Consider the following 25,908-nt stretch of genomic DNA (forward strand, 5'->3'; position numbering starts at 1 on the left):
GGCAATTATGAACTGAAATGCCATTTTGTTGTAGTGGCGTTGCCGCCTGACAGAGATGGAGCGAAGACCAGTGGCTTTCTGGCATTTTATTAATAGTGTTCATCGATGAAAAGACCTGTGCCTCTGGGTAACAGGGCTCCGTGTTAAATTACATCCTGTTTAGAATAATTACATCACTACTCAGGACGAGACTGGACCAGCTGTTTGGTGTTTTTGAGACATTTCTTGCGTATGGGTGGAATTGAAATCCTCCGACCTGTTGTTTCTGGTTGTTGTGCAAAAAAGTTTAAATACGTCATCTATGTTTTTGTCTGTGGTTATTCATTCATAGGATTTGCTTGACACATCGAGCCAATGTCCAGTGTTCAAATATTTAATCCAAGAGGCACTATGCAGTAACCTAAAAAAAAGTGAATGTTCAGGTGACTCAGGCTCACGGCCGCCATCAGCAGTTAGGTTTGCCAAACCAAATTGACTGTAGTGTGTGCACACGAGTCCAGAACTCATTTGGTCAATGCCGGGCTCAGTACAAAGAGCGAGAGGAGCAGATATTGTGTAATCCACTTACCCCAGCCAAGCCTACACACCATTTATGGAGGACCACGTCATGGGGCTATTTAGGAACCCTAATTCATCAAATTAAGCATGTTTGGAGGTGGAATTAAATTTTCCCTGACAGCCCCTTGGAACACGTGCTGTCACAAAAATCAATCACATTTCAACTGATTAAATAATGTATGATTTCATTACATTAAGTGACAAATCTGCTGTGCCGAGACCGGGCCACAAATATATGTATAAGAAAAGGAATGGATTCTCTCTGATGAAGGCAACAGTTCTGCAATGAAATCCGTTATTTCTACATGATCTGAATTATTAAGTTGTGCAGATGTAAAGAAACTACAAGCTGAGAATAATGCAAATTGAAATACATTTTTGGGTAGGATTAAAAAGTTTGAGTCACCTAAAGCGTGGTTATGAAATCTTTAAGAAGCTGGTCCCTGAAAGATGTTTGGTCATTATCCAGTAAATCGTATTGATTTGAGCGGAGAAATTAAATTTGAACAGTATATACTTTAATTAAGAAATTATAATAAAAATAGTACAACCTAAAAACCTAGCATACAGTACTATTCAATACATTTACAGTCTTAAATCTGTGTATCCATAATTAAACAGAATCCATTGTTAATCAGGAAATACTGTGAATATTGATAATGATAATAATAATAATAATAATAATAATAATAAAAAACAATCACATTCCCAAAGTAAATGTTGGGTTAAAACATTGACAAAAATAATATTTTGCGTGCAATTCATTCTTTATCTGCTCCCCTCTTTATTTGTTTTTAATGCAGTATCAATACTGTGCTTCACACGGAACATAGAGTGAGGACTGATCTCGGTCCCCACTCGATTACATCAATCAGAATATAATCCACTGTCTGAAATGATTCTCATACTAGGGACCGTTTTATTGATGATTTTCATTTGTATTGATAGAAACCTGAAGGACCATATGTGTGTTGAACTTCGACATCCCTAGAGGATCGAAAAGAGCAGCATATGTTTGTAGAATACTTGATACATAAATGTGACCCATGCATAGACTACAGTATGGCATCTCATCATCTCTCTGTATTTAGGAACCTCACCACAGCCTGGGTATGGTAAAATCGAGAAAATGACTAATTCAAAAAAGATTAGCAAACACAATATAAGACGAGATAACCAGGATTATCCGTAGTGAAAAGTGTCCACAACCATGCATATGATGACTATTTGGCCATATTTGTAATAAGTGTGTAAAAACTAAAGAACTCCACATCACATTTAGTCTAGAGAAAGGCCTAACAGCAACCAGGATTTACTATTGCTATAAGTCTCTGAAACATTTCACCACATCCGGAGTCTCCTATAACACCATCAGCGAGAAAGGCAAAACTGTGTTTCGGTAGTTTGTATGTTAGGATCGAAAATTTAAAATGGAGAGTGTGTGTTTTGTGTGTGTGTGTGTATGTGTGTGTGTGTGTGTGTGTGTGTGTGTGTGTGTGTGTGTGTGTGTGTGTGTGTGTGTGTGTGTGTGTGTGTGTGTGTGTGTGTGTGTGTGTGTGAGAGAGAAAAAAAGTGATTGTGAGCACAACACTGAGAGCACATTGAGGTCTTTGAACCTGGAGTCTCTGTTTTGCAAAGAGACAGGTGGAGGGAGGATGAGTCACCTCTCCCCATGTTAATGAAAGTCTGACGTTACAGGCGACATCCCAGAATTCTGTCTGTGTCTGAGGCGTCGGCTGTTGCTGGAGAGGAGACCTTCTTGTGGATGAAACTGTAGAGACTGACGTCAGGCCGAGGCGTGCGGCAGCTCTTACACACCACGCTCGAGTACTGGTTCAAAAGGCTGTAAAGCCGTCCTGGGAGAGTGAAGGAGAGGACAATGAGACAGAGGGAGAGGATGGTGCAGGGGTCCAGAGGAGGAAGATATATGGAGGGAGATGAAGCAGAGTATGAGAGAAGGAGACAAAAACGACAAACGGGATGAGATTCAGTGGTTTAAAAATGTCACCTATACTATATATCTAGAAATTACTGTTACCTGAGACTACACCCAGTCAAAGAAAAAACCAAGAGAGACCAAAACTGCAAGAGGGACAAAAACACTAAAAAAATACGAGTTTGTTCGTGCTCATTTATGAGTCGAGCGCGCGCACGCGCGCGCGCACGCACGCACGCACGCACACACGCACACACACACACACACACACACACACAAAAGCCGTGAGCTTTTTCTCCGTAGCTCCACTTTAGGAAATGGATGGCTAGAGGGGAATTTCTCTGAAAGGCTTCAATAAATGTCAGTGGAAGAAAAATGAAAAGAGGGGGAGGGGAGAGGCTGGGGTCAGTCCAAGCAGTAATCCACTCTGCGGCGGAGGCTGAATGGATGAGCTGAGGAGGAGATGTGGCCCATAAGGTGGAATAACTTAACATAGAGATGGACTGTATCCTGTTATTTATGCACACTGTCCCCGGTAATGACACAAACAAGGACAACGTCCATGTGCTGTACGAGCCCCCCAATCTCAGCAGGGGCTGATATCATCACAGTTTGTTATGTAATCTACTGTAAGAGCTGAACGGAGGCAGATAACAGCTGTGTGGCTGCAGCTCCACCAGGAATTCCAACTCACGCATTAAAATAAAAATAACTTTTGGTTTGGCGTGCGAGTCTTACCAACGGTGACTTGTTTCTCGGTGAGGAACGTGTGCATTTCGTTGACGTCTCTCATGAGCTGAGCGTCACCGAATGTGAAGTAAGCCACGTCTCGACCGGCCTCTGCCGCAGCCATCAACTGAATCAGTGCTGAAAAAATGGGGGGAAAGACAAAGTTATAAGGACGTTTTTTTGTGTGTGTTTTAGGGTCGTATGTATGCTTCAGCTTCAGTGTGAAATCATGAATGTGTAATTGTGGCCACTGAGGAACTAACTGGTCAATAAACCAGGTGCAGCTTATGGCAAAAAAAATACAAGTGGAAGCAGCAATTTGTATCAGAAGAGTAAATAATCCACCAATGGCAGCACAGCCTCATTAACGTCACTCCATCTTTTAGCCCTTGCAAATTGGGTCTAAAGGCTTTTAAATATTTAACGGAATGGATATTGATTTCAGATTAATGAACGCACAAAACAAACCATCATTTGCAAAATGTCTGTAATCTTTACACACAACATAACAGCTTAGTCTTATGTAACTACCACGTCTCAAGGCAGCGCCGGGACTGGAATGTAAAATACAGCTATTGCCTTCTAAAAATAACAGCTATGCCAATTCCAGGGCTAATGGGCAGGGGTCCCCGGAAGCTAATATCATCCCCAGGGACTTTGTCAAGTCCAGTGGATCTATTCATAGAACGCCGCAGAGGAAATTAACACCTTCTGTTCTATAGTATATGAAGCTGCACACAAGCACACCAATGTTTATTGTCACAGTTCGAACGTCATGAAACCAGGCATAACACAGCGAATGCTCCTTTAGTAACATGGTGTGTAAGTATGAACTAAATTAAATGGTCACAAAAATGTGTCAGCATTAGCTGGAAATGCAACTGCCGATAATTTGCGGCATTGGCGTACTCGAGGGGACAGTAAAGGGGGGCCCCTGCTTATGAAGAGTGATGTTGTGCAAAGCCGCAGAGACCTGCATCAGCCTGGATTTATGGTGTCCCTACCCGGTAATCAATCGCCCTTTTAATGGAAAACATAAACGTGCGTCAGGTGATCAATAAAGGGAGGGAAGGAACGGTTGAGTGACACCCAGGAAGAGCTACTAATTGACCAGAGGGGTTTGAGAGAGGCCGGCATCTGGGACTGGGCCATAACGTTCAGGCTGCAGGAATGCTGAATGCTGATGAATGAAGGATCCTGTCTGAGCTACTGATATTAAGCTGCTGCTTAAGATTCCAAAGTAAGAAATGTAAAAATAAGTAATATGATGCATATGTTAGCAATTTTATAATTCCAGCTCTCGTGTATGAAATGATATTTGTTGCTCCACACACAAACACACACACACACACTCTTTTCTTCCCCCCCTATTGTGTTTTTGAATCAACCAAGGCTACCTTTGAGTCGTGTGTCTCCACCAAAAGCTCCACAACCCCAGTTGCCCGTGGCGACTGCAGAAAGGGGCCGCTTGTTGGCGTGATTTCTGAAGAATCCACAATACGCCTGCAGGGTGGGAGAAGGGGGAAGTTAAGGTTGGAAGAAAAAGACATGAGAAACATCTCTTTGCACAATATAGAACAATTGAAAGACTGAGAGATCTTGTTGGTGGCATTTTAATTGGTGGGTCTTATGTAGGTTGGACAAAGTGCGAGGCTGAGGTAGAACCATGAACATTACAATACAACATACAGCTGCATAGCACAGCTATTGCCACTACTGTAAGCAATTGCTGTTTAGTTCGATTTGTGTAGCCCTGAGCTCAATGGTGTTACAGACCACCGAGCCTTTAATTAACATCTCTGCAGGTGGCCCCTGATAATGTGTCAAAGTTCAATACCTAGAGCTTTTAGTGAAAAACAACATACCACTGTCTCCACTTGTTAACTACTGACAATTCCATCTTTTAAAACACAATTGTTGAAGCTATTTTCTCATGCATCCCTGTCTCTCACCTTGTTGAGCTCTCTGGTCATCTTCTCTGGGAGAAACTGCTCAAAGAAATTTCTGTATCTAAGAGCATCAATGGCCACGATCTCTGTGCATCGTCTCTGCCAGTCGTCCCTGGAAATGAGAGAAAATGTATTAAACGAAATGGAGGATAAGACTGAAAATGACTTGGAACCCATCTTTCACCCCAAATGTTTCTGCCTGAATTAAAGATTGTAAAAATGAAAATATCAAAACAATAACAATCTGTGACAATCTGATGAAAATAATACCTGGGCGTTTCATCCTTGTAGCTCTCCTTCCACTTGTAACTCTCAGCATAACCAGAATATTTGCTGTACTGTTCAGTGCCTGCAGAGAACGAAGAAAAAAAAAAAAAACTACATTACTCAGTATTCAGCGGTCAGAGCGCACAGTGGGCCTAAATCTGTTTCACCGCCTTATTTCTTAAATCTAATTAAGTGCTTTCTATGCTCCCCATGTGAGTACACAGTATCAGCCTGCATTGGATTGCCGTAAATAAAGGCCATTGATTTAATAAGTAATCCGCTTTGGGGTTTGAAATGAAAAGCTTTCAGCCATGATAAAAGCAGCGGTTTGAACAGAAGACACTGACTTGGCCACATTTGCAAAAAATACTTGCAAACCATGACACATCAGTATATTATTTAATAAATGACATGGCAACTCACTTCTGTTACTAAGACAGCAAGTCTTTCTTTTTTCTTTTTTTTTTACTTCTCACAGTACGTGTCAGGGCTCCAAAGATTTCATCATTTGTCATTACAAACACAGCAGCACTCAACACTGAAAATTCTGCCTATTAAAAGGCTCCGTACATTATGAATTAGGCATTAGGTGGTTACAAAGCACACCAGTGAAGAGTAACATGTGATTAACATAGCCCAAGAGGTTTGCCTGTATGTACTGGCAGAGTTAAGTGTGCCACTAGCTGAGTGGGGTAGAATAAAGTTCACAATAACTAGACAAGCTATTTCAAAAGCAATGCTAAATGTCATTCTTCAGAGCATCTCTTGAGACGACGTTTTAAAATACAGAGTTTACTTTAATTTAATCCCAAGCATAATTTTCTAAACGTCTTTATACATCAAAGTATGACTCAAGTTAATAGCTAATGTACTGGAGGAAGAACATAAACCGATAATGGCAGTAAAGCAAAGAATTATGTTTCGACCAAAAGCTTTGGCTGTACTTTATTTTTAACATATAGTGCCATTTCCAGTCCAGTTGGTTCAATGAAGTCCTTTCTACAACACTAGCGACTCCTAACGTCAAACAACAGGAAACCCCTATCACTTTCTCCATCGACAGATCTATATCCCTCTCCCTTCACCTTGATCCCTTTTAGTCTGGCAACAGCCCATGGTAGCGTATAGCCCTCCATCACTACATTACATCGAGGATCTCTATGTTCCGATTCATGGACAAACATTTATATGACGTTCAAGTTCCAAATGCACCTCGAAGACCCACATGAAGAAACCTCTAAAGAGACGGAAGTATTCTTAACGACACAGAGGCGAACAACAAAGACGGGAAGAGAGACGGATAAAGAGTCTCGAAACAGAGACGAGACTTAAAGAGGAAACACTGGCTGCGTGCAAGGAATATTCTGAAGGTTTTAATGAATCTATGGCGTAACTGGCCCATTCCATTAGCAGAGCGATGACCTTAGTTGGGCTATAAATTCCTTTCTGTCCAAAATGTAATAAAGTTAAGTGGAGAGGAGGAGGAGGGAAAGAGGGAGGGAGGCAGAATTATGGGAAGCATGGAGGGGGTGACTAACCGCTGAAGGTGACTTGCAAGAGACGGGATTTTCGAAGAAGACAACACGGCGCCATACAAAACAGATTATGCTAGCTTTACAGAGCGAAAGGTAAAGGAAAACAAGAGAGAGGGGTCGATATTTACATGTATTGTATTTGTTTGGTGGTGCTATCAGTGTGGGTCAGGGGGCTCTCACAGCTCATACTACTCTGCTCCTCACAACCAGAAGAATAGCAACAAGTGATGTTAAGTACAGATTGTAGCCAAAAGACCACATTCCCCGTCTCTTCATACTTTGATATCAATGTGTCTTTCTTGCTGGTCACAAGTTCAGTGGAGACTCCACAGACAGAATCAATCAAATGAAAAATTTGGGAACAACATTTATATTTGAGTTTCTCTTCAGCTAAATGTCAGGAGGACTCTTGTGTCAACAAGGACAAATCTAAAGCTGCATTTTCACCACAAGAACTGTCCCCACGAACTGCAGGAACTTTCCCCTGAAATTAGGAACGTTTGCAAGAACTCCATGTGTTTCTACTGTGGGGATCAGGGTCTAAAAGAAGTCCAAGGAAATCTTTGAGCCCCCTATAATGTCTCAGTTTTGGGGGTAGTACTTTAGTAAAGTAAAGATTGAGTGCTATGGTGTTTTATATCTGCCAGTGTCTTTAAAAACCTGTGGCTTCATAGTTTAGGTTTTTTTTGGTGGGTCAACACATCGACATGGAGTTAAAGCTTTTTTTTTTTGTAGAAGATGATATTCAGAGGAAATTGGAAACTTGACAATATACACACTTCATAACAGCGCTGGGGGAAGGTTAAAAGGAAAATAAAACTAAAACTGGCAGACCAGTCTGTTTGACTGCTGGTTTGACTGACTCCATGTGTTGCTGAGTCACTGTACAACCATGTCTGGCACGGCAACAAAAGCAAAACGAATTTTATGTCCCAGATGAATACAAATACTATAACAGGACAAGTGGATATTACATAAATTTTGCTATGCTAAATAGATAAAGTGTCTGCTCATCCGACAGGTTTATAGATACTAGTTAAAATAAATATGATGAAGGAATAAATCAAGTGACAAATTAATCAATTAAAGCCATTTGAAAACACAGTAAGGGGACATGAAGAGACAATACAAACCGAAAATATTGAAGGTTAATTTTAATCAACATCTATAACAAACATGACTCCATGATCTTTATCTCTGTGCATTTTGTTATTATGATCAGCAGTGAACGAGATATCGCGGAGAAGCAGGAAAAAAGTAGGATGGTCAGCGGAGGAGGAGGAGGAGGAGGAGGAGGAGGAGGGGGGGAGGGGGAGGAGGAGGAGGAGGGGGCAGCAAATGAGAGGCCAGTGCACTTAAGACAGGTTGACCGAAGCAGAGTGAGTTGGAGGTTGAAAAATAGAGCAATTCTGCTGGGGAGAAATGAAGGATAACTGGGCAGTCCCAAGTGAGTCAATGCAATGGATTTACTTTTAAACCAAATGGAAGGATTGGGGGGGGGGGGGAATGGAGACGAATAAACACACAGGGCTCAGTGAACGGCAGAGACTAACTCAGAGACCAACAAAACATGTTCACCACATGTTACACAGGAGAAAGAAAAGATGTGAAAAACACCAAGCAATATAAAAAACATTAAAGGTCTTATACACCACATGATATGAAGGTGTATCACGTTCAGTGTATTCACACTGTGGCAGCACCATATAACTGGTTCTAGTTCTACTATTTACTCTGTACTTTTAATCATGCAGTACATGCACAGTGTGTAACAGGACAACACAACGACAGATATCCTCTGTCTCAACACGATGTGAGGAAAACACAGTGGTTTTCTGAAGGTATTGATCCACAAGACATAATCAAATAAATAAACAATGGCGGAAGTTGAACACTCGTTGTCTGCTCAACAATGGCTCCATTCCCTCTTTACGAATAAGCACCTTGTCACTTACAACTGCAACTCAACTGCATGGAAACCTATCAGTATTCCCCTATATCTCATATTGCACAGAAGGACAACGCCATAGTCCACAAAGATTTTTGATTGGATAGACAATATTTTCTTTTTATACACTCTGTTTATATATATATATGTTTTATATATCCTATGGTCTCGTGAATGACCCATTTCTGAAAAAAGGAAACAACTTATAGTCGAGTGTACATCTTGAAATAAAACAATGAATATTAAATTAAAGCACCAAGTTTCATTGATAATTTTACTGGTTTTACACAAATATAGAGGGAACTATGTGGGAGATCATGCTCTAAATCTGTATCAGTAAGGTAAAATACAAAGATCTGTCTATCTGATGCAAGATTTCTCGATGCATTTGCAAATGGACTAAGAGCACACAAAGCTCAGTGGTCTCTACGGCAAAGAGCAAAAACAAAAAGGACCATAATAAGAAATTCTCTTTCACTGGAACCAGTTCCTGGATTGATCGTCCCTGTTCCCTGGAGCTGTCTCACCATGGGTCTGTTATCTCAGGAACAGAGACTCCAGTGAAAGAATACAAGAATGACAGAGTCTGCTCGTCCTTTTCACTACCTGATACCTTTTATCATTTAAGTAAGAGAGAGATGAGCAAAGATCAAGCAGTCAAGTGAAATACTTGTTTCTCTCTGTTGCATATGAAATATCTTTTTTTACATTAGAAGATAGAGCTCTTTTAACACACAGAGCCACTAGGTTAAAATTAGACACTTATACTAAATGCTTCTTTGTCATTTTAACATTATTTAATGCATCAACCTCTATCAAAATGATGAAAAGAGGAAAGTGCGGAGAAAATAAGGAACAGCTTAAGACCTATGGCCACCATCTCATCTGTCAAACACGGTGGTGGTTCTGTTAAAGCCTGGGGGTGTATGGAACTGGCACACTGGCATTTATTGATGATTTCACTGCTGACAGAACCAAGAGATGAATAGCAGAAGTATAAAGGAGCATTCTGTCAGCTCATATTCAACCGAATCCACAAAAAAAACATATCACTGGATGATATTTTATCACATGGCTGGGCAACGCTCCTAAACATACAACGAAAGAGCTTTTCAAGGTGAGGAGGTGGAATATCCATGACTGTCCTGGTCAATCAGCTGATATCAGTCTGACTGACCACACAACAAGCTTGAGCTGAATGTGGCAGCAGTGAAGCTCTGATCACCAGGGAAGATGGAACATGTTTGATGAAGTCTTTTTTACAAAAACCTCTGTCTGTGTTGTAAAAGGATTTTTATTCTATTGAATCCTGACTGATTTTTAATTCTTGACTTATCTGTTGTTGTGCGGTGACTTATTTCATATAAATAATTCTACATAATAAAGCACATGGATGGAGGTAGAACCCATGTACAATACCCATGTACAATAATTACAGTGTGAGAAGACAGATCCTGAGAGTAAGTGACAACGTACCTGTTATGATGAGGCATTCATTGGGCTCCAGACATTCAGTAAAAAGACGAGAGACGATTAGTTCAGAGTTGATGAGGAACCTGATTTCTTCCTGCACCAGTCCATGTCCCGTTACTCCTCCACCGACAAACCTATTTGCAAAGTCCACCTCAGGAAATAAAAGAAAATAAATGGAGGCGTTAACCAAGATGAGAGAATCCAGAAATAAGTTCTCATCTGAAACAACTTTCATCATCAGTCTCATACATTGTCAAAATGCAATGGGACCATTTAAATAAAGCAGTTGCTGCAAGTTACCATACATTCATAACCAAATAAATTCTAAGTGATCTTAATATATTGTCCTTTGTCCCACCCATTAAATCCATTTAAGAGGAACTTAGGTTTAGCTTCTGTCCCTCCCATTAGTTCAACAAATGATACCATTAATGTGTCCTTATAATCTGTCACCCACTGTGGTCATTTCATTCAGATAAATGTCTGAGCATCATGACACGGCTTCCTGCTGGGAAATAGTCTGATTAGGAAATGATGATATTTTGCATTCATGCTCCCCAGAAGATGACTTAATCTAAACTGATTGGAATCATTTTTTTTACAAAAGTTTGTGGCTTAAATAAAACTAATGATACCAGCTTTTCTCTTTCTCTGACAAGTATCACCATGAGGATATCATGTGTTTTACTGGAATGTTATTGGGTGGATTGTAACCAAATCTTTGAAATTTTTCCAGTTCTTCGGTATAAGATCCAAATACTTGCACAAACAAAAAGCCTCACATATCTGCGGGCATTGGCTGCAGACTGTAAAGTGTCAGTATTTTAAAGGTCAGTATGTAACAGTGTTTGTAACATTAACAAATGGACTAAGATCCAACCCCCCCAAAAATGATGTAATAACAAGATATAGCAGTTTGTGGTTATTTCTGTGACAGTTGGTTCAATGCAGGACATATGATATGATATGATATGTCATGTGATATAAGCCCACTCCTTGTTTTTGTAATATGGATAAGAGGAGACTTCCTTCAAGCACGATGCTGCTCTTTAAACGTCCTGTCAGGGGTGAGGGTTGTGCTTACTGGCCCACAGCTACGTCAGTCTGTGTGACAGCAAATGTGTTTGTATGTGCATGTGTATGTTTTCTTAACCAGTCGCTCAACTCCATGCCTCCGCCACTGGTTCACCCCTAACCTCACCCCTCCTCACCCTTAAATCTTACCTCCTGACAGAATGACAGCCCACCCAGGCCTATTGGCACTCAACACACTGACAGTGCCCAAGCCTGCTGAGGTAGCCATCAATCCGCCCGCAAGACTCCTGGCCCACTGGGTCGCCGCAGAGAGTCGGCTCACCCTCTTCATCTTTTTCCTCCATGCACTTCCTTCTCCCTCATCCCCCCACCCCAGGGTCCTTCCCTCCACCCCTGCCTCTCTGAGCTACTCAAGTGTGTACATCAGCTGTCACCAGGAGAGAAAAAAGCACCACCCACCCTGGAACAGTGAGGGGAGTAAGGAGACGGGGGGAATCAATTCAGACAGATAGAGAACCAATAACCGTCACAGATATGCAAAAAGAAAAACAACTGATTTTGAGCTGAAGTGGTGGACAACTTCTCGGACAGAACAGTAGTGCCTTTGCTATTGAAAGCTACAGAGAAGTCACGGTGAAGGTCAGAGTCATAAGTCAGGTTTGACAACACCAACAAGTGCAAAAAAGGTATGATACATTAAATGTGATGCTCTAATCCACCAATCCAGACACTGAGATTGTGGCACCATTTTTAAAAAAGAAAGAAGAGTATCACAGCGTTCAGGGAACACTGACAGGTGGACTGATTTCTATCATGCCAGGTTGAATAAGTAGTTCAACATGGCATTAGAAAAACTGTAAAATACCACCAACCTGCAGCATCCCGTATCCGTTGTCCTCAATCGTCCCCTCACAGGTGATGTGTAGACGCGTCAGTTGAGTTTGACAGCTTGACAAACACAGTGTAAATCTTTCAGTTATTCCAGCCAGGTAAACATGCTTTTGTGGAAAGATTTCCCTTGTACAGTTTTTTAAAAAGGATATTCACCAAAGCGTGGACTCTACAGTATGTACAGTAGTAGAAGAACCAAAGACACAACATTTGTTCAATAAATCAAGTGTCCTAAAAAATATATAACTTCTTTTGAATTGTGGACAAGAATGAATATAAAGCTCCAGGAAAATGATCGCACATTTGATGGAAATCTGTAAATATCCCCTGAAACTTTCCTCGTCACTAATGTGCTGTTAAGATTTCACTATGTTGACTTAATGTTAAGCTTTTAACTACTCCTGTAAAAACATATATATACTGCCACTTTTGCCTCAGGTCTTTTACTGTATTTGGCATCATTCAGTCACAGAACCCCGACAGTTAGAATCCATCCCACAACAAATCGTTGCCTTTGTTTTATCCTTTTACCACCATCTCTCACAGCAGCAAAAGAGGAAAAGATGGTGTGTTGAGGTCGTTTGTTTGGTTTTTAGTCCACACACACACAACATCAAATCAGTTCAAATTTGTTAAATCAAGCTGTGCAGACATTCAAATACATTTTTTATACAAATAAAATTATATGTGTTGCCAAAACACAGCAATTACCATTTGGTTTTAACGTTGATTAGTGCATATAAGTTGTATTAGGAATCCCAATTTATTTAAATTCAGGTCATTAATTCATTAAACTTATAATATCAGTAGAAAAGAGAATAATACCTTTCCCAGTTTGGAAGATTGTTCAGTGTTTGTCTTGTGAAGGTAACAAGACCCTTGGGCTCTTAAAAAGAAGGAAAATTATAATCAGAATACAATTGAAGATAAAGACCTGCTACAACTTCATGTGGGATATTATTGTGATGCTTACTGGTTTGTGAAACTCTCCTGAAGTAACACAGCAGTGTTTTCAATTTCTCGATCTTTCTTGAAGAAGAACCTTCAAATAACCTGGAACAAAAAGTAGATGGGAAAAGAGAACTATGTAAAATCTTTACACTTTATTTAACAGCACGTGATGGTCTTCAGAGTCTCTTACAAAGGAAACTGATAACAAGTGAGTATATTGGTTTATATATGTTACACTTCAGCAGATGAGAGGTATTAATGTTTCACTCTGAGTCATTATCTATAGCCCACTGCACAACCATGCTACGGCATGTGATGAGTGAGGTCAAGCTTTCAAACTGACACGATGTCTCTCCCATCTATCTCCATCCTTCATACAATGGCACTGCCTGAGGCCGTGTTTCAGTTCTTCAGAGTTACCATAAAAACTAGAGTGGAGGGATAGAGGGAGGGAGAAAGAGAGGAATAGAGGGAGCGTTCGGTGGACAGCTTAAATCACCCCGTACTGGTACTCTCCCTCCATTAAAAGCAACCTAAGCTGATGACTAATCACAGTTTAGCATTCGTCTGTCCCTCCTGCCGCTTTTTGCCCAGACCAGAAACAAAAACAGAGGGGATAAACGAAATTAAAAGGCAATGCACTCAAAGCACTTAAGTGTGGGCGAAAAAATCTGATTTATTGAAAGACAGTTGCTGCATATCCAATGTGTGAAACTTGGCCGGATGAGTGTGACATTTCCAGAAGAGTCACAAATCATAAATGCTGAAGAAAGAAATTTAACTAATTAAGAAAGATTTAGTTGCAAAATATATTTGCAGTAATATTAATTTTCAAGGACAGTCATATTAAATATTGGCTCTTATCCACTATAACCTTAATAAAATTCCGCAGGAGACGATGTTTCAGACACTTTCTCCCTTTCCAATTAAGCTATTCTCCTAAGCCATCACAGGCCTGGTCACCATGGTCACTCAGTGCACCACCAACAAAATAAAAAGAGGATTTATTCCTTGGTAATAGGCTTTCATCACAAGTTAAATTGTTGGATGGGTCTCCGATGTCATTTTCTTCTCAAGCAGAGGAGAGCAGGCTAAAGAGATAAGTCTTCTGCCTTCTCTCCTCCCCCCTCAAATCTATCCATCACTTAACGGAGGACAAACCTTGACAGTTCTGCCAAAACAGCAATCAGCAGATTGCTTGCTGCTCTGCTTGTCCATGACAGAGCGCTACTGTAACCAATAAGCAAAGTGACGGACACTCCCTCAATTAAAGGAGGGGAGGAGGGCTGGTAACGATCCAGAGGACCATTTTAGACCGGACTGGTTGTCTTGTCTCATCTTCTCAGACTTTTTTTTCCCCTTTCTCTCTCCTGTATTTGGCTGCAGGCAGAGATGCTGATAGTTGAGGCCGGCCCGAGTGCCTGCAACCGAGTGCTGGCACGGGTCTGAAACAGCCAGCCCTGCAACTGGAATCAATACTTACATTATTACAGAGGCCTCTTCACTCAGACTGCCACTAACGTTTGATGTGGAGGAAGATATCATGAACACAGACGACTGATTGTGAGAGTATGATAACGGTTCAGATAAAACGAGGGAATTAAAGGAGGGACTGAGACCAAAAATCACAGATAATCAATATGACTGTCCCTGAGATTCATAATATAATACTGCCCGACCCCCAGAGGTCATGCAGATTGCAGGGAATATCAAAATTATATAGTTCTAAATGTGGCCTACATGCTCTGCAAAGAGTGTGATCACAATAAGAACAATGTTTCCAGTGTGCCAGGCAACAACACCAGAAGTTATCACTAATGAGGAGACAGTGATATACAAGAAAATTGAGTTGAGGTGAAATCTGAACTAGTCAGTGTCTAAAGTCCATAAAAACAATATTAAAATATCATTATAACTCCGTTACTAACCCTACATCCTCCATTGACAACTTCTCAGATTTGCAGCCATCACCAGTTGCGGCTAACCCACATTAAAAAAACATAACTCCCACCGTTTTCAACAGGACGCCTGCTGATAGACATTATATTAAATGTCGAGGAACAATGACCAAACAAAACAATAAACAACAATGACATCTGTTTTTCAAACAAGCTGGACCACAGTTATAAGAGAGCACAACAGTACAACTCTCCCTCTGCTGCTGCTGCTGCTGCACATGTTACACTAACAGAAGGGAGGTTGTGTTCTTCAAGCCAATTTATCAGTTGGCCAACAAAAATCAGTCGATATGAGGCTCTGAGTGAAATATCAGTATGGGCGTTTATGTTTGCCGATATGCAACAATTTTGAAAACAGAATATTTTGTATTAGTATTTAAAATATATATATATTGGCCCATATATATCGTTAATGGAATATGTTTTTTTACTCCCTAATATCAGTATCAAGATCAGGCCCCAAATATCTTTATCGTTAGGGATCTACTTCAAATAAAACGGCATAACCGCCATTTCTCTACTAGATGCAAGATGGGTGTGTGCACTTTAAAGCACTCCATCAAAACTATGTTTTTCAATTAACCATCTCAGGCTTTCTTCAACAGACCACTGGGTCTGAGTAGGTAGAACCAGAGAACACCGGTTTAAAACTCCCACTCTGAATCTCCCTCCCACACAGGAAGACATAACAAACATGGAGTTCAAAGAGAGTCTCTGCCCACAGTCTTATCCTCAAGTCAATAAGGTGACAGGGACACGCACACACAGTGTAACAGCAGGACTATGAAAAAAACAAACAAACACATAAATATACGATTTGACAAATAACTAATGAAACACCACAAGTTAAACATGCAACACTGGACTAAGTGGACACTTGATAAATAAGCAGAAACTGAAAAAAAAATAAAAATAACATCTATTAGAGATTTTCAAGGCAGTAGTGCCCCCTTATGGAAATATATTTATTTTTCTCTGAATGGTGGAATCACTGAAAACAGAGCCACTCAAACATAATCTGTCCAGATTGTATAAGAGAGTTGTGCAATGTCCAATTATTGGACAGAACACTGCAGAAAAGATTTAGAGAAAACCTGACGCTGGTTTGATTAAAAGAACACAGTCATTGAGGACTAGAAAAGATTTGTTGACTCAATTCAGTACAATCATGTTCCTGTGTCATGAGATCTATTCTTTAAGTAATGACTCACAAAGAGACTCATGGGGCAAATCTGAATAAAATACTAACAACCACGGGTTATTCTATTACTCTAATGAGCTTCTGATCAGTGTTTTCTCTCTCTCCAGCTTTCTGCAGGGGATGGTGTGTCTTTTACCTGTAGAAGTTGATCTCAGGATAATTGCAGTACTCCGACTTGCGGGAGTTGCGTCGGGGGAATGTGCAGAAGAAGGCATTGGCCAAAAGACAGGCGATTTGCTCCTGAGACAGAGTCAGTGAGTGGTTCATCCTTGACTTCAGCAGGGGAATTGGCTAGAAATAGAAAGAAAAAAAGAGACTGAAGTGTGAAGTCAAATCAAATCCAAAAAATCTGATGCACAGGGGATGAGACAGGGAAATATAGAGACACCAGGACAGATGATGAGGAAAAATACAAGGTTATGTGGGTGCGATACAGTAGGTCTAATGGGGGAAGATAATTGGTTTAGTAATCTAGCGAGCAGGGGAGACAAGGAGACTTCCATTAGGTAAATGGGTGGTAGTAATTAAGGTCCCGGTTTTTTTGCTCTCCCCCAGGTTCGTTCAGTCAGACACACGAGGCCCATCTATCTTCACTGATTAGGGCTAAAGAGCCTCCCAAGGCTGCCCAGTTAGCAGATCAATACCCGCTCTAATAACACACACATAAACATTAGCCTTGATGCTTAATACTGCAAAACAAAGCATCAGAAAGCTTCATTATCCAACCGCTACAAATGACACGGAGGGGAAATCTGTACCAGAAATTCCCTCCTTGTGTTAAACGTGAGCGTCGTTTCTGTCTCAAATAACAGCTAGTGGGGTTTTCCTCTGCTGTCCAGAGTGGGAGCTAAATTAACTTTATTAAATCAAACTGTAGGCTCAGGATTAGATAAGTGGATTACAAAATTACCAATCCAGGCATTCTTGCATTGCTATAATTGATGACAAGGAATAAAAAATGAAGACAAATGGAGATGACATTTAAAAAGATCTGATATCTGATATGGAGCTGATCCATCAGGGAGTGATACCAAAGCCTGTTTCCCCCCAAAATATACTGCTCGGAGGATGAGAGGCTTGTGTGGAAGTCCAAATGGGAAGAGACTGACATTTTAAATTCATAACCAGTTCCGGCTTAGCGGAACGGTGAATGCAAAAAAAAGTAAGAGGAATTTTCTCAAGTGCACAAGCATGACGCATCAGCTGGATGACAGGACATGAGACGGACCTCTCCACTTTCCATCCTCTTTTCTAATGAAGTAGTTTGTGATGTAGACCAAGAGGGGGCATTTAGTATCTACCAGTTGTAACTCATGAGCCGATCCTGTACAACACGTACCATCTAAGGAGAGGCGTGTCCTTCCTCTTCTGTACGGTGAACCCTTGACTTTTTATACCCACTTTAATGCAAACATTCACCTTTTATTTTACTCACATTCCTCCTGCCAATCACGTGAATTTGTGTACTTATAGAAAAATAGTGAAGTGCACTTACCAATGTGCAGAGACGAGGAGCGCTGAGTGCCAGTTCAACCATGGCAGGTAAAATGGCCTCAAACAGGTGCTGTACCTCGCAGTGCTCAAGATACTGGAGAGAAGGTGGAGAAAAGAGACTATTGTTAAATGTGATAACTCTGTGGAGCTGACTGCCTGGTTAGACAGGCAGTTACTCAGAGCCAGCAGTCAGAGTGAATGATGAGATCTGAAGTGGCAAACTGGCTCGTAACGCCATTAATTTAAATCTAATCTTTGAGCCATTTCATCAAGAATGTTCAAATCAAAACCACATTAATTTTTGTTCAATGTTATCTTGTTAATTAATAGTTTACATTATGAATTTTGGTATAAAATACTATGAACATACTACTTACACCCAAATGTGAGCCAATAATATCGAATACATTTAAATTGAGCAATTTTTGTTAGTTTTTTTCAAACCTTTAATCAAGAGCATAGTGTTGTTGTTTGAGAGCAGGACTTATTGATTTCACATTCAGATTTTTTAACGCTCTCACTCAAAACCCTGCGCTCTAACTCAAATAGCCCCTGCTTGTGCTTGGATTTGCTCTGCTTGCCCCAACCAATAGAATGCCAGGTGAAGTGTTGTCAAATGAAATTGTCCCACATTGCATTCCAAAACAACTGAGAGTGAAATCAATAAGTCCTGCTCTCAAACAGAGTAAAGACAGGAAAAATGACTTGATGAAAATATCAGATGGTGTAACAACAGTTTACAGTGAGTCTGAGCTCATAACCCAATACCAGTAAACCAATATCTGAGGAAAGCGCTTTCATATCAAAGAAGAAAACTCGGTGTCGGTGAAGGCAACAGAGGTTTATTGTTGTTATAGTGAGGCGCTCCCACTGCTCAGTTATCAATAACCCCAACACTTCAGCAGTGACAGAAGAAACAGAACGCTGCAGAGCTACTCGCTACACAGAACTTGTTTTAGAGGAAACGGCCATCAATCTAAGGAGAGCCCGCCACGGCCGAGACATCCATACTTCAGCCTATAGCTTACCTCAGCATCCATCTGCAGTCCCCTCTAAAATAAACACCGTTATTCCATCATAGACCCAGATTTACAATGCAATCACTTATGAGTGTATTGGCTTTGAGCGTCACCGTCGTCAATCACTTGCCTTATTCTATCAAGGTAAGCGGGGGGGGGCTCGCACTGATTAAATGGGACTTCTGGAGCAAATGCAAATGACCAATTGTGGACAGAGTGGCAGGGTGGCTTGATTTTCAACAGGAAGTCTTTGGTGGGCGATTTGGCCGGGGGCATTTATATAGCTGCAGAGCAGGTCTGACTAAACGCTGTCAGAAGTAATGAGCTGGCAGACATCATAAAGCGCTCCTGTGGGACTAATAGATGGTAGATGGTGATGCAGCAGGATGAGGGTAGATCCCCCTGCACTTTCCATAGCTACAGCAGCCTGGCCACAACAGTAACACAGCGCAGGATGGGCTGCGCAAACAAACTATACCTTTCACGTGAATATGTATATGGCAGATGAGCTCCAGATTTACTGCTGCATGGCTGACGATCGATTTCGCGCAGATATTCCATCCATTCTGGTTTTTACATGTTATTTTCATTTCCTGGCAGCTCAACTTAAGCATGTCTTGATTTAAAAATGTTTATTTAGAGGTCTAAAATTCTCCCATTTCTGAGATAGAAGCAATTCAAGTGACAGGGGAGATGGTTTGTTGCGGTCTTGCTCCTGTGTGGTCGTGTACTACTGGAACATCACCTGCACTTATTCTTGGACTGCTCTCCTGCTCGGCCTTCACACATTCATCAGAAAGTGACACAGTGACAGTTTCATTTGGCAGGAGAGAAACCCTAAGACAATTTACAGACAAGCTCTAATTTGAATAGCACTTTTTCCCCCCCTATGGCTATTACACGTTAAGCAGAGTGTCAATCACCAGCCCAGGGGCAATGTACCTCTTGACAGTCACCCCAGTGCTGCAGCAATGTTGCTCCACATTTAATTAGGTGTTCTTGGCTGAGGAGTGCAACAGTTAGGATTCAAACTCACCACAAACTGCAGCGAAAGAGGGAAATGTAAAAAATCGGTTTGTGAGCAGAGAAGCTGCACAAACTATTCTGTCAATTTCAGATCTGTTTGGACGGCCCACCATCGAATGGCTGTACACTCAGTGTGATTCTTTACTGCATTAGATGTGTGTGAAAGACAAATGACTTAGAAGATGCATGGCTGCTGCGGAATGGCAGCTGTTAATCATCCCTGCTGGAGTATTGCAAATTCGCCCTCATACAGCATCCATCAACGGATTGAAAAGACAGAAGATGGTAACAACCAGTGAGCACTGTGTATCTATACATGTATTTAACTTCGCAGCCTTTCACAAAACTTGTACAAACATTTTTATCAACTAAGGAATCCATCCTATGCTAACTTTTAAAGATACAGGAACAATTGTACATGCTTTTATCTCTTTATTACATCCGGATAACTACGACATCCTTTTTACATGCCTGAATAAAGAAGTCTGTGAACGGTTTCACACAGTAGAAAACTCGGCTGCCAGGTTTTAAATCAGAGTAAACAGGTGAGAACACATCATCCCAGGTTTAGCCAGTTTAGACTCGCATTTTGGTTCATTTTAGAATACATTTTAAGGTTCGCACCTTGACATCCTCTGGTAGGGGTCTTTAAAGCATTCCAGGTTCGAAGCTAAAGACTGAGGGGGACCGAGCTCTAGAATACCCTGCCTGATGAAATATGGCATGGTGAGCAATTAGCTTCATTTTAATCAAAGCTTAAAACGTATTTTTACAATGCCATATTCCCCGATATCTTTATGGGTGGTCATGTTTAAATTTCTGTCATATAATTAGTGTTTTTATTCTTTTACTATTGTGATTAATAATAAGTGAAGCATTTTGTAACTTTGTTTTGAGAAGTGCAACATAAATAAAGATATTAAATCTTTTGCCAATAACATTTAAAAAATGTGGTTTTCCAACCCTGACTTGCCCTGTGAGAAGCACCTTCACACGCTAAATGCATCAGCAGCAAAGAAACAGGAACAAGTACTGTGCTGCGGGAAGTGAATGAACAGTTGGAGCTACTGACGCAATAAACTCGTGGGGGTGAAACCTTCTTATTGGCCTTGCTTTCCTTTTTTTTTAGTTTTAAATGGTCTCTTTAATGAAACTGGTTTGAGCTCTAAAAAGACTCAAGACGACTATTGATCTCTCAAGCTCTCTGCATTATTCTGAAAAATAATTTCAGAAGAGGGAGGGAAAAATCTTTTATTAATGGTCTTAATTTAGCTGTGTAAATAATCACCGAGGTTTCAAATATCGATCTGACTGGACTGTAATGAATACCAAAGAGGTCCATTAGCAAAATCATCTTTTTTGTAATGGCTCTAATCAAAAGAAATCAACTTACTTAAGAATTTGACAACAAACCACAAGAATGTACATTAGTAAATGACACTGTGAGTGGTAATAAAGTCGATATGTTGACTCAATTCCTCGGATAAACACGGGCAATTGACAGTTACTGCCAATAATACCGTATATGAATTTATAACAGACTTAAATAATAAAACTGTTTTTTAACCAACAGAAAATGGTTAATAATTATGCCACATAATTTTCCTACTGAAGAAAGAAAAGGAAATGATTTCCCCTGGTTCACCTGCAGCAGCTGCTGCCGTCATGCTCCGTGCTCGTCTGTCCTAACTGTTTGATGCTTATTTGCTCCTGTGAGACTTCCAGGTAATGGGAGGGGACGAGGCACATTGGTGCAACAGAGGAGAGCAGACTCCTCTCTACAACTCACGCTTCATCCTTCTTTAAGGTACATTTCAAAGTCATAGTTAATTATTGTGAGCTAAACAAACACTGCCAGGTAAGGTTCATTGGGGCTGACTTTCAGAACAACACAACAGGCTGCATTTCACTGATGAGGAGTTTGTTTACATGTCTCTTCAATTACGAATATGAAAGGCTGCTTTACTGCAAATTACGAAATTAGAGAAAACTTGAGTGTTTTATCAGAGTCCATGTTTTAAACAGCTTACCTCCGTGCAAAGAAGGTTCAGTGCAGTGAAGTCCCATTTCTTTGCATGTGTTGTGTTGTATCTCAATATTGCATCCTAAAGAGAATAATTAGGAGTTAATCATTTATAAAAGACAAAGACAAATTTTGAATATAAAAACATTTTTGGCAATGGAATAACAGCATTTGAAGACACAAAAATAGTCTTTTAATGCATTCTACAACTGATGCAAACTCTGCCACCATGTGGCTGTTTGTGGAATGAGTCGTGTAAATTTGAACCTGCTGCAATTGGAATAATGAAACTCTGAAAACAGTCTCACATGTTAAAGTGGACAGAAAAAACACAAAGAACATAAAGAGGTTTTTTTCTAGGTTATGGTGTTTCACTGGAAATCTAAAAAATGTGCAAGAAAGTAATTGTTCATATGTAAAAAGACTTCCATCTTGGTGGGATATTTGGGCAATACGTTCACCAAATTCAGTCATCTTACCCTCACATCCAGAGAACTTTTGAACCCTCCCCGCAAGGAAGTGCGGATCAGATCCCACCGACTTTGGACACCTCCGTCCTGCATGCAACAACAATAGAATTTTTTTTATTTTTCTACAATGTCCCTACTGTAACCTTGTTGTAACACATTGACATAGTTTGATGAAAGCCTGTGATGCAGCTCAAGGACAACTTCTAGTTTACCTCAGTCTCCATAGGAAACAGGTTCTTCTCAGAGCAGGGCATCTTCACTGACATATCCTCCCACGCATCTTTGAACTTTGAGGGATACGGCACAGGGACCTCTCCCTCTCTAAGGAGATCAGTCTGCAACAGGGAAAATAAATGTCAATACAGATGACTGTATTTTGTTGTTGCTGTGTTTGCATTTAAATTGTTTTGTTAGAGCTTTACTTTTGTTTTACTAAATGACATATTCATTTGCTGGCTGACTAAACAACTGAAGGCTGTCCAGTTTGTAGACCTAGGATTATCTAAGAACAGTAATTAAAAATCTAATATCATTGTTGTGATTTAGAGGGTGATGGGCAGAGTCGTGCTTGGGTGGCAGTAGCTGTTAGATGTTAGAACAAGTTGTATCTACACACCAGCACTGACACTGCTTCCTGTGGGAGTAGCAGTGGAGGACACAGTCTGATTAGAGCTTTTCTGACAAGAGACCCTGAGGGGATCATGGAGGACGACTTCACCCTGCCCAGTGGTGTCTCCCTATTCCTCATTCCCGCACTCAGTATCTAAACAGCCTATTTTTCACAATCCCTCTGACACATTTTTGTCTTATAATGTCTCACACTACGAAACAATGTAGTCTCACAACAAAATATCACATACAATCCCCCCCACATGCACGCACACAGCCAAAACGAGTGGCTGTAGACTCACCCGGATTGTGACAGTGTGGTTAGGCACTACTTTCAGGTGAGAGAGAGGGGGGGCACACTGGGGCATTCTGTTCAGCTCATCTATGGAGGTCCCCAACCATCCTTTGTCCATGCCATGCAATGCAAATGAAATACTGTACAGAAATAAACAGGATTAATGAAGGACAAGTATTTTGGAAGTGGGTACAAAAAACAATAGTGGAAATGTTAACTAGTACCTTTCACCTGGCTGGCTACTGATTAATTCCTGGCTCATATCAGATGAGCCACTGCACTCTGCTACCTCAGTCCCCGTGGCAACCAGGTGTGGGGTTCCTTCTTTGGCCGACATTCCAGAGTCAGAGTCTTTGACAGACGGCTGTGATTCCACTTCCTGAGCCTTTGCGGAGCCAGAGTCCTCCCCACAAGCACCGCCATCATGATCCTTGTCTGCAGAGATGCTGGTGAGCATGGTTTTACAGACCGGACTGTCAGGACTCAGCATCTCCACATCACTGGGTGTGCTCACACCCTTTCTGGGACTAATACTGAGACAGAGGGGCAGCTTGGGGTTTGGAGACTGTACATCAATGCAGGTGGTTTTAACAGGATGGGGACCAGGTGAACTGGGCCTCTTACATTTCTGTCCATTAGAACAGTGTGTTTGAGCCGCGTTACTTCTGCTGCTCTCTGCAAGGCCAGATTCATCCGACCCTCCTGCAGACCCACAGTCCACTGAATTCTGAGATGCTATGTCGTCCTGTGTGTTCTCTGATGGTGCAGAGTCTTTTGCAGTATCAGGCTTCTGCTGTCCACAAAATGACTCATCTTCTCCATCTGTTAAGTTTGGTTGTGGTGCATCATTGTTTACGTCCTCTGGGATGACTTCACCGGTCACACTGCAGGAGAACAGAGAGAGAACAGAGTGAGAGAGTTTGAGTCAATTTTTGTACAACCTCTGGTTAACGATTAAACTATGTGCATATTACTTAATAAAAACCTGATCAGAGAGCTTGAGCATTGCAATAAAACAACATCAATAATTTCCATCAAGTTCAGTATATATCGGTAGCTTTCTTAAGCATAGTGCAAGAACAGTGAGGACGCTTAGCTCATAATTGATCAACTTCAGAATTGTAAAATGTGTTGGTGCTTATCAAATGTATGTTAACTATATGTTTGTCATTCTCTGTCCAGATAACATTTTTAGCCATATCAACCACTCGTATTTGAGCACATCATATCCTAAAGGCCTCATGAACGTCTTACCTTCTCTGAGAGTCCATCGTTTCATCCATCTTAACTACAGGTTATTCAAGATGAACCGACAAAAGCTGATTGAGAAAAGAAAAACATTCCACGTTGAAACACTGACAAAAAAATGTTGATCATTTTAAACAGGACATCGGAGTTCTGGTGTAGCAGAGAGACAAATATAAAGGTTTGTATAAGCCTGAGGTTAGAGGAGGCTACAATCAGAGTTCTGTTCTCAATCAAACCTGAAGATCTCTGTCCACTTGGCCGAATCACGAAGCTGAGCAGCTCTCTGTGGTGAAAGTCTTTTTATAAACTGTCTATGGAGGTGAAACCGAAATCTGGCCACATGTTTTTCCGTGATGATGGTTTCAGATTTCACTTCAACCTCCATCAGTTTCATTTTAACCAACAAACAGCAGATGCATCATGAAGGAAAGCAGACACTGACAGGTTTGACATAGCTTCACTAAGCTAACCGGTAACTGTATCTTACGCTTGACTTCATAATATAAATAGTTACTCGGCTATTCGCTTTAATCTTGATATAAAACACGTCATGTGCGTCACAACACAAGTCCCCTTCCGCTAACTTAGCTTTGACAGGCTAAAAATATAACCGCTAGCCGTTAGCTTCGTTTATTGTGGATAGCGCCCACGTACTTCAACCTCATCAAGCTAGCAGTGTTGCGTCTACTACATGCAAGAGATACGACTTACAGGCATGTCCCGCGCTCTGTGAAACACCTGAGTTAGCTGCGTTACATTATTTAACATTTATTTTGAAATGCAGCCTTTTCTCTCTGGCTCCAAACGACCAGTATCTGTTTTACTTTCACTTCGCTGTTGAATGCTTCCGCTTGACGGCAGGAAATATAGCGACCAATCAAAATGCGTTCCTGGAGAGAGGAGGCGGGATCTGGAGCTGGTATCCCAGCAACTGGGACAGAAAGCAGTTTAGTGTCGTGCAAACTTTAAGGAGGCGAAAAGAGATACTGTAGACTGGTAGAAGGTGAATGGCATTTAAAGTTATTAGGTAAAAACTGTATATAATTCAAGAATATTAATTTATTTGAAATCATAAACTTCAGGTATATGATTTCATTTATTCAAAAGTTTGTTTTTTGATTTGAATCTTGTGCTATTTTACGGAATAATGTTGAATTTCACTCACCATCGTATTTGGCAGTTTTCAATGTTTTTATCACACGAAACTGAATAAATGACTCTTTAATTTTTGGTGTGAGGGAAAATTGAAGCAATTGAAGCACATAAAACACATAGTGCTTAATTTTGTTTATA

General features: G+C 40.8%; 1 protein-coding gene across 1 annotated transcript; it reads right to left on the bottom strand.

Annotated features, from left to right (window-relative positions):
• Window positions 1–2,110: 2,110 nt before the first annotated feature.
• On the bottom strand, window positions 2,111–25,451 carry parga (poly (ADP-ribose) glycohydrolase a). Its single transcript, XM_034608676.1, has 18 exons — window positions 25,327–25,451; window positions 24,622–24,686; window positions 23,592–24,251; window positions 23,375–23,507; window positions 22,676–22,798; window positions 22,473–22,550; window positions 22,001–22,075; window positions 17,927–18,019; window positions 16,568–16,722; window positions 13,295–13,374; window positions 13,147–13,207; window positions 12,303–12,378; window positions 10,399–10,546; window positions 5,443–5,521; window positions 5,176–5,284; window positions 4,621–4,726; window positions 3,233–3,361; window positions 2,111–2,414 (listed from the first exon to the last, which is right to left on the bottom strand). Exons 2-18 carry the CDS (start codon window positions 24,648–24,650, stop codon window positions 2,251–2,253), a joined length of 2,298 nt encoding a protein of 765 aa, XP_034464567.1. The 5' UTR covers window positions 24,651–24,686; window positions 25,327–25,451; the 3' UTR covers window positions 2,111–2,250.
• Window positions 25,452–25,908: the final 457 nt, after the last annotated feature.

Source organism: Hippoglossus hippoglossus, chromosome 15, assembly GCF_009819705.1.
Source record: "Hippoglossus hippoglossus isolate fHipHip1 chromosome 15, fHipHip1.pri, whole genome shotgun sequence".
In the NCBI taxonomy this organism is placed as follows: domain Eukaryota; kingdom Metazoa; phylum Chordata; class Actinopteri; order Pleuronectiformes; family Pleuronectidae; genus Hippoglossus; species Hippoglossus hippoglossus.

What these genes read in the sequence shown, in the direction of transcription:
- parga (XM_034608676.1), bottom strand. Translation starts at nt 24,650, where the DNA reads ATGGATGAAACGATGGACTCTCAGAGAAG. An exon ending in CCTGAGATCAACTTCTACAG is followed by an intron (nt 13,375 to 16,567) that starts GTAAAAGACACA and finishes TTTTTGTTCCAG; the next exon opens with GTTATTTGAAGGTTCTTCTT. An exon ending in CAGGAGAGTTTCACAAACCA is followed by an intron (nt 13,208 to 13,294) that starts GTAAGCATCACA and finishes CTTCTTTTTAAG; the next exon opens with AGCCCAAGGGTCTTGTTACC.